At 43.9% G+C, this 13,036-nt stretch overlaps 1 protein-coding gene across 1 annotated transcript in view; it reads right to left on the bottom strand.

Moving 5' to 3' along the window:
- Positions 1–777: 777 nt before the first annotated feature.
- The window catches only part of LOC310782161 (NLR family CARD domain-containing protein 3-like), a gene marked incomplete at its 3' end in the record, with an annotated part of 80,320 nt that continues 68,061 nt past the window's right edge, over positions 778–13,036 (bottom strand). The window contains exons 7-10 of the mRNA XM_083642851.1: positions 12,232–12,312; positions 10,606–10,636; positions 4,262–4,345; positions 778–1,296 (exon numbers count right to left, since the gene is read on the bottom strand). Coding sequence (XP_083498977.1) covers positions 778–1,296; positions 4,262–4,345; positions 10,606–10,636; positions 12,232–12,312 — 715 coding nt within the window. The remainder of the gene's footprint in view (positions 1,297–4,261; positions 4,346–10,605; positions 10,637–12,231; positions 12,313–13,036) is intronic.

Below are 13,036 nucleotides of genomic sequence, written 5' to 3' on the forward strand. Positions count from 1 at the left end.
TCTATCTATCTCTCTGTGTCTCTCTCTATCGCTATCTATCGCTCTGTCTGTGTGTCTCTATGTGTCTATCTATCTATCTATCTATCTATAGGTTAGCATAAGGTGCAGTGATATGTGAAGGGAGTTTTTAGACACACACACACAAACATGCATGTGTGCGTTCACGTTCACCACTGGAGTCAATGCAGGGAGCTGAGAATTGAGGCTTTGTGTTCAGATTAGTTTGTGTCAGAATTCTAGAGGCAGATTTTCACTTCTAGCTGCTTCCTGTCATGTGATTTAAACATATGGACGAGCTTTTCTATGTCTTGACTTGTCATAACTGTCGTGTGTGTGTGTGTGTGTGTGTGTGTGTGTGTGTGTGATCCTGTACAGAGTGAAGCATCATCTCAGCAGCTGTGTTTGGTCTCAGTGTGTTTCTCTCTCCCTCCTCTATCTGACAGTTTCTCTCTCCCTCCTCTATCTGTCAGTTTCTCTCACTCCTCTGACAGTTTCTCTCTCCCGCCTCTATCTGACAGTTTCTCTCTCCCTCCTCTATCTGACAGTTTATCTCTCCCTCCTCTATCTGACAGTTTCTCTCTCCCTCCTCTATCTGACAGTTTCTCTCTCCCTCCTCTATCTGACAGTTTCTCTCTCCCTCCTCTATCTGACAGTTTCTCTCTCCCTCCTCTATCTGACAGTTTCTCTCTCTCTCCTCTATCTGACAGTTTCTCTCTCCCTCCTCTATCTGACAGTTTCTCTCTCACTCCTCTATCTGACAGTTTCTCTCTCACTCCTCTATCTGACACAGAGACACTTAACTGAGGCACCATACTCATACAGACAGAACCCAGGGTAGAGTTTTTCAGTGAAGGTTGAGTAGAAGGTGTGGATGTGAGTCAGTGTGTCAGAGGAAACTGTGTAGAAGGACAGAGAGCCAGCAGGCCAGTCAAGATACACTGCGACTCTGTTAGAGCGAGAGGAGGGGAGAGGTATGCCTGTGTCTCTGTCATTGTGATAGGCAGTGTAACTATCATCAGAGCACCTCAGCCTCCAGGACTTTTCATTCCCTCCAAGCCAGCTGTCAACACCCCCTCCTCTTCTGCTGATTCCTCTGTAAGTCACTCCTATATCAACCCTTCCTTTCCTCTCCACCTCCCAATAACAGCGACCAGTCAGACCATCTCTACACAGCAGCTGAGACCAGTATTCAAATCTCTCTGGGTGATAAGGATATGGCTGCTTCTCTCTCACCCCCGTCACCTTTCTGTTGTCTTCAGACAGGAGGAGGCTTCTCTCTGCTGTGTTTGGATCCAGTGTGAGTTCACAGGCATCTGATGAGACAACAAGACTCAATACAGCAGCAGCTTCTCATCTAAAACACCTGGGCTGTGTTTTCACAATAACAATCATTATTAGTGGTTATGAAGATATTTTACAAGTGATTTTAAGAAGTGGTTGATTGTAAGTTTTTACCACATTCATTTTCACATAAATAAACCTTTTGTCAAAACCTTAAAAACAGACCAAATAAAGTGTTGTGCTGCAGGAAACTCTGACAGGTTCCAATTAAAAACTAAAGGCAATGAGACACAGAAACACAACAGATGAACATTGTATGATGTGAAACACAATATTGAGCCAGACTGGAACACAAGTCACTGTTATTAAGCTGTTACCAACTTATTCACACACACGCACGCACGCGCGCGCGCACACACGCGAACACACACGCACACGCGCGCGTGCGCCAGGGCTGGACTGGGACCAAAAAAGCTACCTGCCATGTGTCAGACAGGCCCACAATTTCGAATCGGCCCATTTTTTTGAGCTCGCGCTCGCTTCGCTCACGCTCGCATGGGTTGGGGATTTACTTATAAAGCCACATGTTATGACCCGGTCTAGGGGTTTTAGGCGTAATGATGTTGCAGCATTGAATAAAAAACGTGCCCAGTGAGAACTCAACGTTTACTTATTAAATAGACATAAGTACAGTACTAAACATAACAACACTGATTTGTTTTAACGCAAATACAAGTGTATTGCCACACAAACATTTCCCATATGTCTGATGTATCTTTCCCCATAGTCTGTTACAACTTTACCCCGCTCGCCGGCGCTTCTGGCTCATACTGAGCGCATTAGCGCCCGGCGAATGTAACGCATTTCCCATTTTACACTGTGCCATTTTCACGTCTAGGTCTAAATGCTGGCTCCTACCTGAGTCTTCACGTGAAGTTAATAAGACGCTATCCGATGTAAAACATCCTCTTCTTTTAATGACACCTAGTTGTTGCATCCAAATTGTTGCATAAAATCCACTTTTCTGTGCTCAAAAACCGAAAACCAAAACCAGCCTGAATGGACTGCGGTCACGCCATCCGCACTTTGAGGAAGCGTAGTCGCGCTATCTGCAGGTAAAATCCACGGTAAAGAGTGGGTGAGCCCCTCATGGTGCCTTCAGGTACGCCTCGTACACCCAGAAACAGATACTAATGGCCACAGGCCCAATCAAATACATAATACATACTTTTTCACCAACATGACCGGCCCAATACCGAGCGGCCCACCGGCCATCGCACCGGTAAGAATACATTACAGTCCAGCCGTGGCGCGCGCGCACGCACGCACACACACACACACACACACACACACAGGGGGTCTACGTGCAACGCAGGTATACGCAATCTACACACTGCGAAATTACTCAGATTTGCGTTGGCGCATGATACGTATGCGCTATGATACGTATCGTTTTCACTTACCATTCATAAAATTCACCCTGTGCGCTCTGTGTTACAAAGCGCGGACTTTTGGACCCTAGGGGCTTCCGTCGAGCCGACTCGAGCGTGACGAGCGTGACGTAGCCGTGACGTTGCTTACTACCAAACAAAACAGTTGGTGAGGAGATGCCTATTCGATAGGTGCACAATGAAGCGAAAGCAAACGACTCAAACAACACTCTTTCAGTGTTTTCGTAGGCCTGCTTGCCCTGCTACTGCAGCTGCAGCTGTAGCTGTAGATGGCAATAACATTACAGAAAGGAATCCTGAGGACTGTGATGAGGCAGCTGCTATCGCAACGTTACTTGATGATATCGTCATACCTGGTAAGTCGCATGTACGTTATAATATGAACGTTACTGTAACAGCAGCAGGGGATTGTTTGGTACATTGAATTATATCTAGAACAAGCACAATAACTAGCTAGGTTGATACATGGGGGGGGGTGTACTGCTGCTGTGTGTGTGTGTGTGTGTGTGTGTGTGTGTGTGTGTGTGTGTGTGTGTGTGTGTGTGAGTGAGTGAGTGAGTGAATTTAAACAACAGAATGCAATGTTTTGATGCAGTGTACTGTATATCTCCTTGTTTCTTTTAGATAAGAACTCGACCTGGCCAGTCGTGTGGAATGAGAGTCAAGCGACGGAATTTAAAAACAGGCATCCTTGGTTGGAGTGGAGAAGCGGAAAGCTAGGTAAATATCTGCCAACATGCTCAGCTGGTTTAAACAATAGAGTGGACGTAGCTTCCGCATGCGTACCAAGGGATTCCATCCGCCATTTTATTTTCCATGGACATTCCTAAAATGTTTATAAAAATAGTTTTACTTGGTCGAACCGAGCAATTCAGCTATATTACAATCAGGAGAGGCCATATAACATTTCACTGGGACCAAAAAAACAACAGCAACAACGTAAAAAAATGTTTTCTTTAAATCCGCGATTTTTTCAACGTTTTGGTCTGAGTAAAATTGGCTATTGTCTCTCCTGATTCTAAATATAGCTGAATCGCTCGTTTTGACCAGGTACGACTATTTTTATAAGCATTTTACGAAATGTCTATGGAAAATAAAATGGCCGGTGGAATCCCTTTTCCGCATGCTGAAGCAGGGAGTGACGTTCACTTTGGCTCTATTGAAATGCATCAAGTTTCCTCCATGTTGTTTTGTAGCAGTGGTGGCAGGGGGTACTTTACAAACAAAGAGACAAAAAAAAGAATTAGAGCTATTGAAAGATTTGAATCGACTTTATTTGCCACAATATGCAAGATTACATATGAGGAATTTGTCTTAGTGTTCAGTATTTGAACATTTGTCTCATTTCATCTGCTTTTCATGCATTTTGTTAGCCATGGTGTGAAGATTGTAAACAGTTCATTAATAGATTTTGGCCTTGTTGAGCAGGTCTTATTACTAATAAAGGTCCAAATGTTAATTTATTTGTGTCTTTGTTTACTTCCAGGTTGTGCTATCTGCAGTGCTACAAAATCAACTGGTGTCCTCACAGAAGAAAGAGTGTCCATGTCTGAGGAGTGGATGTCCTTTAAGATCCAGTCCTCATGTGCAAACAGATCAGCAGCTCTGGCATCCTTGAGGAACAAGATTCACCGCCATGAGACATCCAGGGCACACGAATTAGCTAAGGAGCTCACTGAAAAGGGTGCACAGGATTCACTTGGACATATAGTGAGAGCTGTGTCAGATACTGTGTTAGCTGAGACTGATTATGTATTCAGAACAGCATACTATCTTGCTAAGATGAACCGACCTTTCACTGACCATGACGATCTCATAAAGGCAACAAATGGTCTCAACATGGGCACTAGTCTGCACTCAAGGTCCAGTTCCACAAAAATTGTGGAACACATAGCAAAAGAGATGCAGGGAAAAATTGCTCACAACATTGTCTCTTCATCATGCAAATTGTCTGTCCTCATTGACGAGGCTACATCTCTCAGCCACAAATCTGCCATGATCGTCAATGTGAAAGCCTCTTTAAATGGAGCTACTCCTGAATTTTTATTTCTGGAGCTAATTGAGCTGGAAAGCCAAAGGGCAGAGGGTATAGAGCAGGGGCACTCAATTAAAATTCAAAGAGGTCCAGATAGAGAAAATTTCCTCAAGCGAAGGTCCGGAACATTGAGCTTGCGTTATGATTCAGTGGCATTGAACTTAGGCTACTTCAATGATTGCAGTAGCCTAATGGTACAATGTCTGTATGTAGTCAACGACTGAATGTGTATTTAGTTTTCAGATTTAACTGGATTAATTATAAATAACTAGCCTACACTAATAATAAATACATGTTCTTTTCTCATTTCAAGTAAAATAATGGCTGCATTTAGAAATAACACAACAGAGTGCTTTGGAATGTGCATCTTAAAATAAAGTGCTTTAATTTTAGAAAAATAAGTTCCCCCTTTTCTTCCTTTTCTTAACTCCATTTCACATTTTATTAGGGGTGGGCGATACTGCAAAATTTGGTGTCGATCCGATACCAAGTAATACTGGTCCAGAATTGCCGATATCGATACCGATACCGATACTTTTTACTATTAAATATGGCTTATGAACTTTCATGTAGGGGAGAGCAGTGTGTCATCAATAGGTTTATCAATGTATCAACCACTATAAATTATGACCGCTACAGTTTGAAAATGTAACATTAACCAATGCTGAAGATCCTTAATATTAATTCAACTACTATATATACCTGGATATTATTTTCCTCTGTGAAAAGACTGCCCGTGGAGTCTATCTCTGTGTTGAGGGGGGGGGGGGGGGGGGCGGTCTGATATTTCCCTCCTCCCCTTCTTTTCTGCAGGTCAGAGCTCTCTTTCTTGTTTCTCAGATGCTTAAACAAGTTGGTAGTAGGCTAGTGGTCCCACAGTAGTGGACAGCCTGCATGCGGCTACGTCACACTTCACAACAATACTGATGTAAAATAACCAAACGATCTGCTCCTGTTCCTTTGAGCCATCACGTAATGGCATGTGTGTTTTTGTATGCGATTGTGCGCGTCGGATTTCAATCCCACTCTGTGCTCTGCTGCTTGCCTTCCTTTACAAGACCCGCCCTGCATATCGCTCAAGCACTATTATTGGCCCAGGCACGTATACTCTGTTTCAGTGCACATGTGATGACACGACAACAGCAAATCCGAGGCGGAGAAGCCCTGCATGAATGCACGCAAAAAAGATCGAAAAATCGATATTTTGATGTCAGGATCGATCTTCAAAACGAGACTCAGGTATCGGGAGTATCGATATTTTGGGATCGATCCGCCCACCCCTACATTTTATCAGTTAGGCTCTCAGCCAACAAACCTCCTTTTCTCTTGATAGAAGTGAGCTCCCACTCTGTCTGTCTGTCTGTCTGTCTGTCTCTCTCTCTGTCTGTCTGTTTGTCTGTCTGTCTGTCTTTCTATCTATTGGTCGCTCGCAATGCAAACTTTGCATGTCGTTGGGCAGTGAATGTGTGTGTGCCCTCAGTCTGGATTTGAGTGTGTGTGTGTTTGCTCATGTGTGGCGCTTAGACAGCTGGTCAGGATCGCATCACACTTCACGAGACAGACTGGTTTTGAACTGCTCGTCAGACCAATGAATGAACATGAGTCTGCCTGCTCTGGATTAAAACTTAAGCTTTGTTTTTGCGGTCTACTCGTTTCTTTTGAGCACGCGATGTGAACGTACTTCTATCTCTCGCATTTCTCCGAGTCTCGCCTCTCCTTCGTCCGTCCGTGTGTCAACTCTCTGGCAGCAGCAGCAGCAGCAGGCAGAATCGATTCGCTTGTTGATTGGCTGAGTAGCATCACATGTGATGATTTACAGCGCATGCATTGGTCTGTGAGCTTCCTGACAGATAAACCAGTAGTACCGTAAAGGCTAGAAAAGCATGTGCCGGTTAAAATAGAAACGCTCCGTGAAAATGTAACTATTCAATGATTTGTAGGTTATAGGGCTCGGTCCGGATAGGACGGCGTCTGGGTCCGGACTTTGAGGATCGCTGGTATAGAGGAAGCTCTGTTGAACTGTTTGGACACTGCAGGCTTCAGTGAAGAGTATCTTCAAAAGAACTGGGTCTCATTTGTTTCTGATGGTGCCAGTGTCATGCTAGGCAAGCATTCTGGTGTGGCAACCAGGCTGACTGCAAGGTACCCTAACCTGTTCACGTGGCACTGCATGAACCACCATTTGGAATTGGCTGTATCTGATGCTGTGGATGAGGTTCAGGCAGTCAACCACTTCAAGGCGTTCATGGAGAAGATCCACAATCTCTACAGTCAATCCACTAAGAACTCCCGAGAACTTAAAGAGGCAGCACGAGAAGTGGGCTCACAAGTCCTGAAAATTGGCAGAGTTTTGAGTACGCGATGGGTGGCCAGCAGCTTCCGTTCTGTCCAGGCTGTGTGGAAGTCATATGAAGCACTCAACAGACACTTTGAAAATGCTGCGGGAGACCAAACAAGAAACAGCAAAGAGAGGCAAACTTACAGAGGCCTGGCACGTCGCATGCAAAGCAAGGAATTTCTTTGTGACCTCGGACTGATGTACGATGCACTGTCTGAACTCTCAAACCTATCTGAGCAACTCCAGGCCCATTCGATCACACTTTTGAAAGCAGACCAGTTGCTGAAGCGCACCATCAGAGTCCTGGCATCATTTAAAGAGACTCCAGGAGAGAAATCAGTGGAGGCTTTGCAAGCACAGGCTTCGGGATGTTTTGGATCAGTTTACCTGGAGTCAAATGCAAAGCTCACACCAATCAATAGTAGGCAGTTCCTTCAGAGTCTGATCAACAACATGGAGACGCGCCTCTCATTTGAAGGTGACATGCTTCTTGATCTCAGCGTTCTGGACACCACCAACTGGCCATCATCACCTGGCATACGGCATGGTGAGGCACAAGTGAAACGACTGTGCAGGCGGTTCCATCTTTGTGAACAGCAAGCAGTTAATGGTATGAGAGATTACCTTGAGGACCCGGACAGTGAGCCTGAAAGCCTAAAACCACTCATACGATGCATGCAGACCATCCCTTGTAGCACTGCTGAGTGTGAAAGGGGTTTTAGTCTGATGAACATTATATGCACGGACATGAGATCTACACTGTTGTTGTCCAATGTAAGCAATTTGATGATGATCAGCATAAATGGGCCGCCTATAGATGTTTTTCAGCCAAGGAAGTATGTCACAACATGGTTGAGAAGCCATCGCTCTGCCACACAAGCAAGGAGAAAAATCACACATCGGGAGCCTGAGAAAATCCCAGGCGTGTGGGATTTGCTTTAACCGTTCTTTCTGGAATGCGAGTTTAACAATGTCTATGCTATGCTATAGTCAGCATACAATAATGATTGTTATGAATGGGATCCTGAAAAATTTACTTTTGATGTGAAAAAGTCTGAACAACTAACAGGGTTCCCATTGGTCCTTGAAATCCTTGAAAGTTTGTTAATTTGAAAAAAAATCAAGGCCTTAAAATTTTGTGAAAATACACATGGGTCATTGAAAGTACTTGAGTTTAGGGCAGAGTCAGAGGGAGTATACCCTCTGAAAAAATGTAGACTACACCACTGCACACACACACGCACACACACACACACACACACACACACAGCGCGTGCGGGGCTCACAGCTGATTAGGAGATGCACATGCGCAGGGAGCCAAGAGAGACGCCGCACGCGACACGAGACAACGGAGCTGCAGCCACACGAGCACGAGCCACGACAGAGGAAAGACGCCAGCGTAGGAGGAGCTTACTGCCATCTGCATACTCGCACGAGTTGACTGAGAGAGAGAGAGAGAGAGAGGAGGGAGAGAAAGAGAGAGAGAGAGAAAGAGGAAGAGAGAGAGGGGGAGGGAAAGAGAGGGAGAGAAAGAAATAGAGGGAGAGAGAGAGAGACAGAGAGAATAAGAGAGAGGGAAACAGAGAGAGAGGGGGGGAGAGGGAGGGAGAGAAAAAGAGAGGAAGGCAGAGAGGGAGAGAAAGAGAGAGAGGGAAACAAAGAGAGTGAGGGGAGAAAGAGAGCGAGAAAGAACGAGGGAGAGAAAGAGAGAGAGAGGGAGGGAGAGACAGGGAGAGTAAGAGAGAGGGAAACAAAGAGAAAGAGAGAAAGAGAGAGAGAGGGAGGGAGAGAAAAGAGGAAGGCAGAGAGGGAGAGAAAGAGAGACATCGTGGGAGAGTGGAGGAGTGGCTTCACGCCTCCTTCAGTGAAGTCTAGATTCATGTTGATTCATCAGTGTGTGTGTGTGTCTCCATGAGGAGGTGATACAGGTCCACATAACGAGCCACAGTACAGCTAACTCTAAAACCTGGCATCAGGTCAAAAGACTGGAGCTGAAGGGAAGAGGCTAACTCTAAAACCTGGCATCAGGACAACAGACTGGAGCTGAAGGGAAGAGGCTAACTCCAAAACCTGGCATCAGGACAACAGACTGGAGCTGAAGGGAAGAGGCTAACTCCAAAACCTGGCATCAGGACAACAGACTGGAGCTGAAGGGAAGAGGCTAACTCTAAAACCTGGCATCAGGACAACAGACTGGAGCAGAAGGGAAGAGGCTAACTCTAAAACCTGGCATCAGGACAACAGACTGGAGCTGAAGAGAAGAGGCTAACTCTAAAACCTGGCATCAGGACAACAGACTGGAGCTGAAGGGAAGAGCCCTTAAAGTGGAACTGAACCTGTTCGTCACGTGCATAATGAGTCCGTTTCAGACTGAAAACATAGTTTGTCTAAGATGACAGTTTGAGAGGCGGGTCATAGTATCATCATGATCGCGATGATTTTATTTGACAATTCTGGGGACTGGATTGGGCTTTGGCCAATCATGGCATGTTCCACCCCCAAATCGAGTGGGATTCAGCGTGTTGTCGTGCTACGCGAGTGGGATCCGCGGAGTACCAGGCAGCCAGCTGCTTCGTGCGGAGGGAGCGGACAATCCGATGAATGGGTGCTGCCCGCCCGCCTGGAATCTCTGAGGGGAGACCCCTGACAACCACGCTCTCAAACGGTCTCAAGCGCGCGCCTTTTACGCTATTTCTGTAAATACGATATCCCTGTAATGCGCGTTTTAACGAGCCAGTTGCTTTAAATGCTTTGCATTCTTAGAGATTATAGTTTTTGTTTGTTGTTCATGTTTCTAACAATTGGCCAAGTTAGTAGTTAGTTTATGGGATAGGAATTCTGCCAGATGACAGGCACTAGGCACCATTTTCTACTTCATTTGGAAGAGAAAATTACCCAGAAATGAAGATTTGATTGACAGCTGCATGTTGTGATATGATTGGTTGAAATGGGGTAGAAATTTGATAGTACTAGGTGATGTCAGCAAACTGTAAATTACTGTTATCAATGAAATCTTGAAAAACGAACTTTTGATGTGAAAAAGTGTGAAAAACTAAAGAAATTAGATTGATACCCAGGTATTTGAACTAAAAGAAAAGAAAAGTTATTATTAGGTTCAGCTCGACTTTAATGACTGTTGATTCTTTCATTTGGCTTTTTGCTTTGTTTGCATCCTGTTGGTTTGATTTAGGTTGCAATGCATTTATATAATTAATTTAATTTGGCTCCTCCCTAAATCAGTGTTACATTTAGCTGGTTATTCTACCCTACTCCATATGAACTCCATACACTGAGAAAGCAAGACATTAAAGTCTGTTCTGCACTTCTTTGCCACTTGGAGGCGCCAGGAGGCGGTGGGACAGCCTGCTGTTGGAGACAAAACAGTCACTACTCTTGGCTGCAGTGGACACTGGACATTAAACTCTTATGGACGCTGGACTCTTTTAAATAGGCACGTTTTTAACTTGTATTTTAGTAATAAATCCCTTTGTTTTTTTAACTTTGACTGTTGTTTGGGCCAGCACCACTCCCCTGTAGAAAACACATGTATTTTATTCTTAAAGTCACACTCCACACCCTTGAGACACATTTTAATTACCTTTATTTGTGTTCACATTTAGACAAAAAAAATCCTTGAACACAAACAATGGGACATTTCAGAATGACAAATGTATTTGAAATTACAACCTCAATTCAGAAAAAGTTGGGACGCTGTGTAGAACTTAAATAAAAACAGAATGTGATCATTTGCTAATCCTTTTCCACCTATATTCAATTTAATACAGTAGAAATATATTGAATGTTTTACCTGATCAACTTCCAGTCCAGCCTGGCTCAATATTTTGTTTCACATCATACAATGTTCATATTCTGAATTTGATGCCAGCAACACCTTTCACAAAAGTTGGAACAGAGGCAACAAAAGACTGGGAAAGTCGAGGAATGCTCAAAAACACCTGTTTGGAACATTCCACAGGTAAACAGGTTAATAGAGAGGCAAAGTGACCGCCTACTTCCTGCTTCAGCACTGTACCAGAGATTTTTATCTGCCATTTATTTTCCCATAGACATCTCGTAAAATGCTTATAAAAATAGTTTAACCTCATCAAACCAAACGGTTCAGCTATATTTAGAATCGGGAGAGACCATAGAACATTTCACTCAGAGCAAAACTTAAAAAAACGACAAAGAAAAAAATATTTTCTTTAAATCCGCAATTTTCTTTACGTTTTGGTCCGAGTTAAATGTTATGTGGTCTCTCCTGTTTCTAAATATATCTGAACCGTTTGGTTTGACGAAGTCAAACTATTTTTATAAGCATTTTACGAAATGTCTATGGGAAAATAAATGGCGGATGAAAATCTCTGGTACAGTGCTGAAGCAGGAAGTAGGAGGTCAGGTCAGAATCTGGAGAAATCTCTGCACGTAAGGGGCAAGGCTGAAACCAACATTGAATGGCCGTGACCTTTGATCCCTCAGGCGACACTGCATTAAAAACCAACATCGTTCTGTCATGGATATTCCCACATGGTCTCTGGAACACTTGGGAAAAGCAGTCAGTTAACACAGTTCCTCGCTGCATCTTAATGTAAGTTAAGACTCTACCATGCAAAGTGAAGCCATATATCAACCACATCCAGAAACGTGCCCGAGCTCATCTGAGATGGACTGGTCAGACCACAGCACACTTTGCCTCAGTCATTTCACCTCCTTTTCAAATATGTTGATTAAAAGGCATGATGTCAGCCATCACCCTGATTCACATAGGATCAGAATGAATGGACGTCACAGACTGTGCCATAGATGGACTTTCTATCTCACTAGTTGAATGTGTTGCTTTGTTTTCATGAATCAAACTAAATACACACTTACATTTCCTCAGACCTGGTTTCAGCCACTGCACTCCACCATGGTCCACACTGGAGGAATAAACAAAGTCAGATCAGCAGATTCTCTTTGATGATGGAAACAACATGGACATTTATTAATAACCTTCAATATGAAGGATTTCCTCTCAAATGCTCCATTGAACTGTATTCCTGCATGAACTTTGCAGTGTGACAGAGAAAATGTGTGTGACTCTCAGCCTTCTAGCAGACGCTGCCTCTCCATACCTGAGCTCCAGCTCTCTCAGATGGTAGGGGTTGGACCTCAGAGCTGAGGCCAGAGAAGCACAGCCTTCCTCTGTGAACAAACAGCCTGACAGCCTGCACGCACGCGTGCGCGCACACACACGCGCACGGACACACACACACACGCACACACACACACACACACTGTTGCAGTTATACTTTATACTGTTTTCCTCGTCTTTGCTGTCATGACGATTGACATCAACATTTCATCACTTCCTCCTGTCACAGAGTGATATGTGACTGTTATGTATTGTCAGACACCCCCTTGTGTAATGATAATACGTTAATATTACGTCTTTGCATCAGAGGGTCAAAGCAGGAAGTGGGAGTGGCTTAGAGATTATAGCCATGGATTTCAGGTGCGCGAGTCTCTCTGCCACTTGGCTGCTAGTCTGATCAGGGAGCTAGGTATTGCTCCTGTGGTCCAATTTCTATAGTTTTCCCTCTGTTCTCACGTGTGGGTGTGAGTGTGTGTGACTTTTTCTTTCCAAAGCGTCTTATAAGCGGAGGCTTCCTGAATCTCCTCCACACTATCGATTGGGTTGGCCAGTGTTGGGGGTAACTCATGACAAAAGTAACATATTACATGTAATATATTACTTTTAGCAGTAACTCAGTAATATAACTTATTACTTATAGGATTTCAGTAATATTATAGCAGTTAATTTGTCAAGTAACTCAAGTTACAAATTGAGTACTTTTTTTTAATCAAAGCACATATTTAAATAATTTCCTAATCAAACTGTGTTTTTTTATGCAAATAATAGATGACAATAACAAAGGAAAAGGATAACAT

This window comes from Poromitra crassiceps, assembly GCF_964638095.1.
Source record: "Poromitra crassiceps genome assembly, chromosome: 9".
NCBI classification, from domain to species: Eukaryota; Metazoa; Chordata; class Actinopteri; order Beryciformes; family Melamphaidae; genus Poromitra; species Poromitra crassiceps.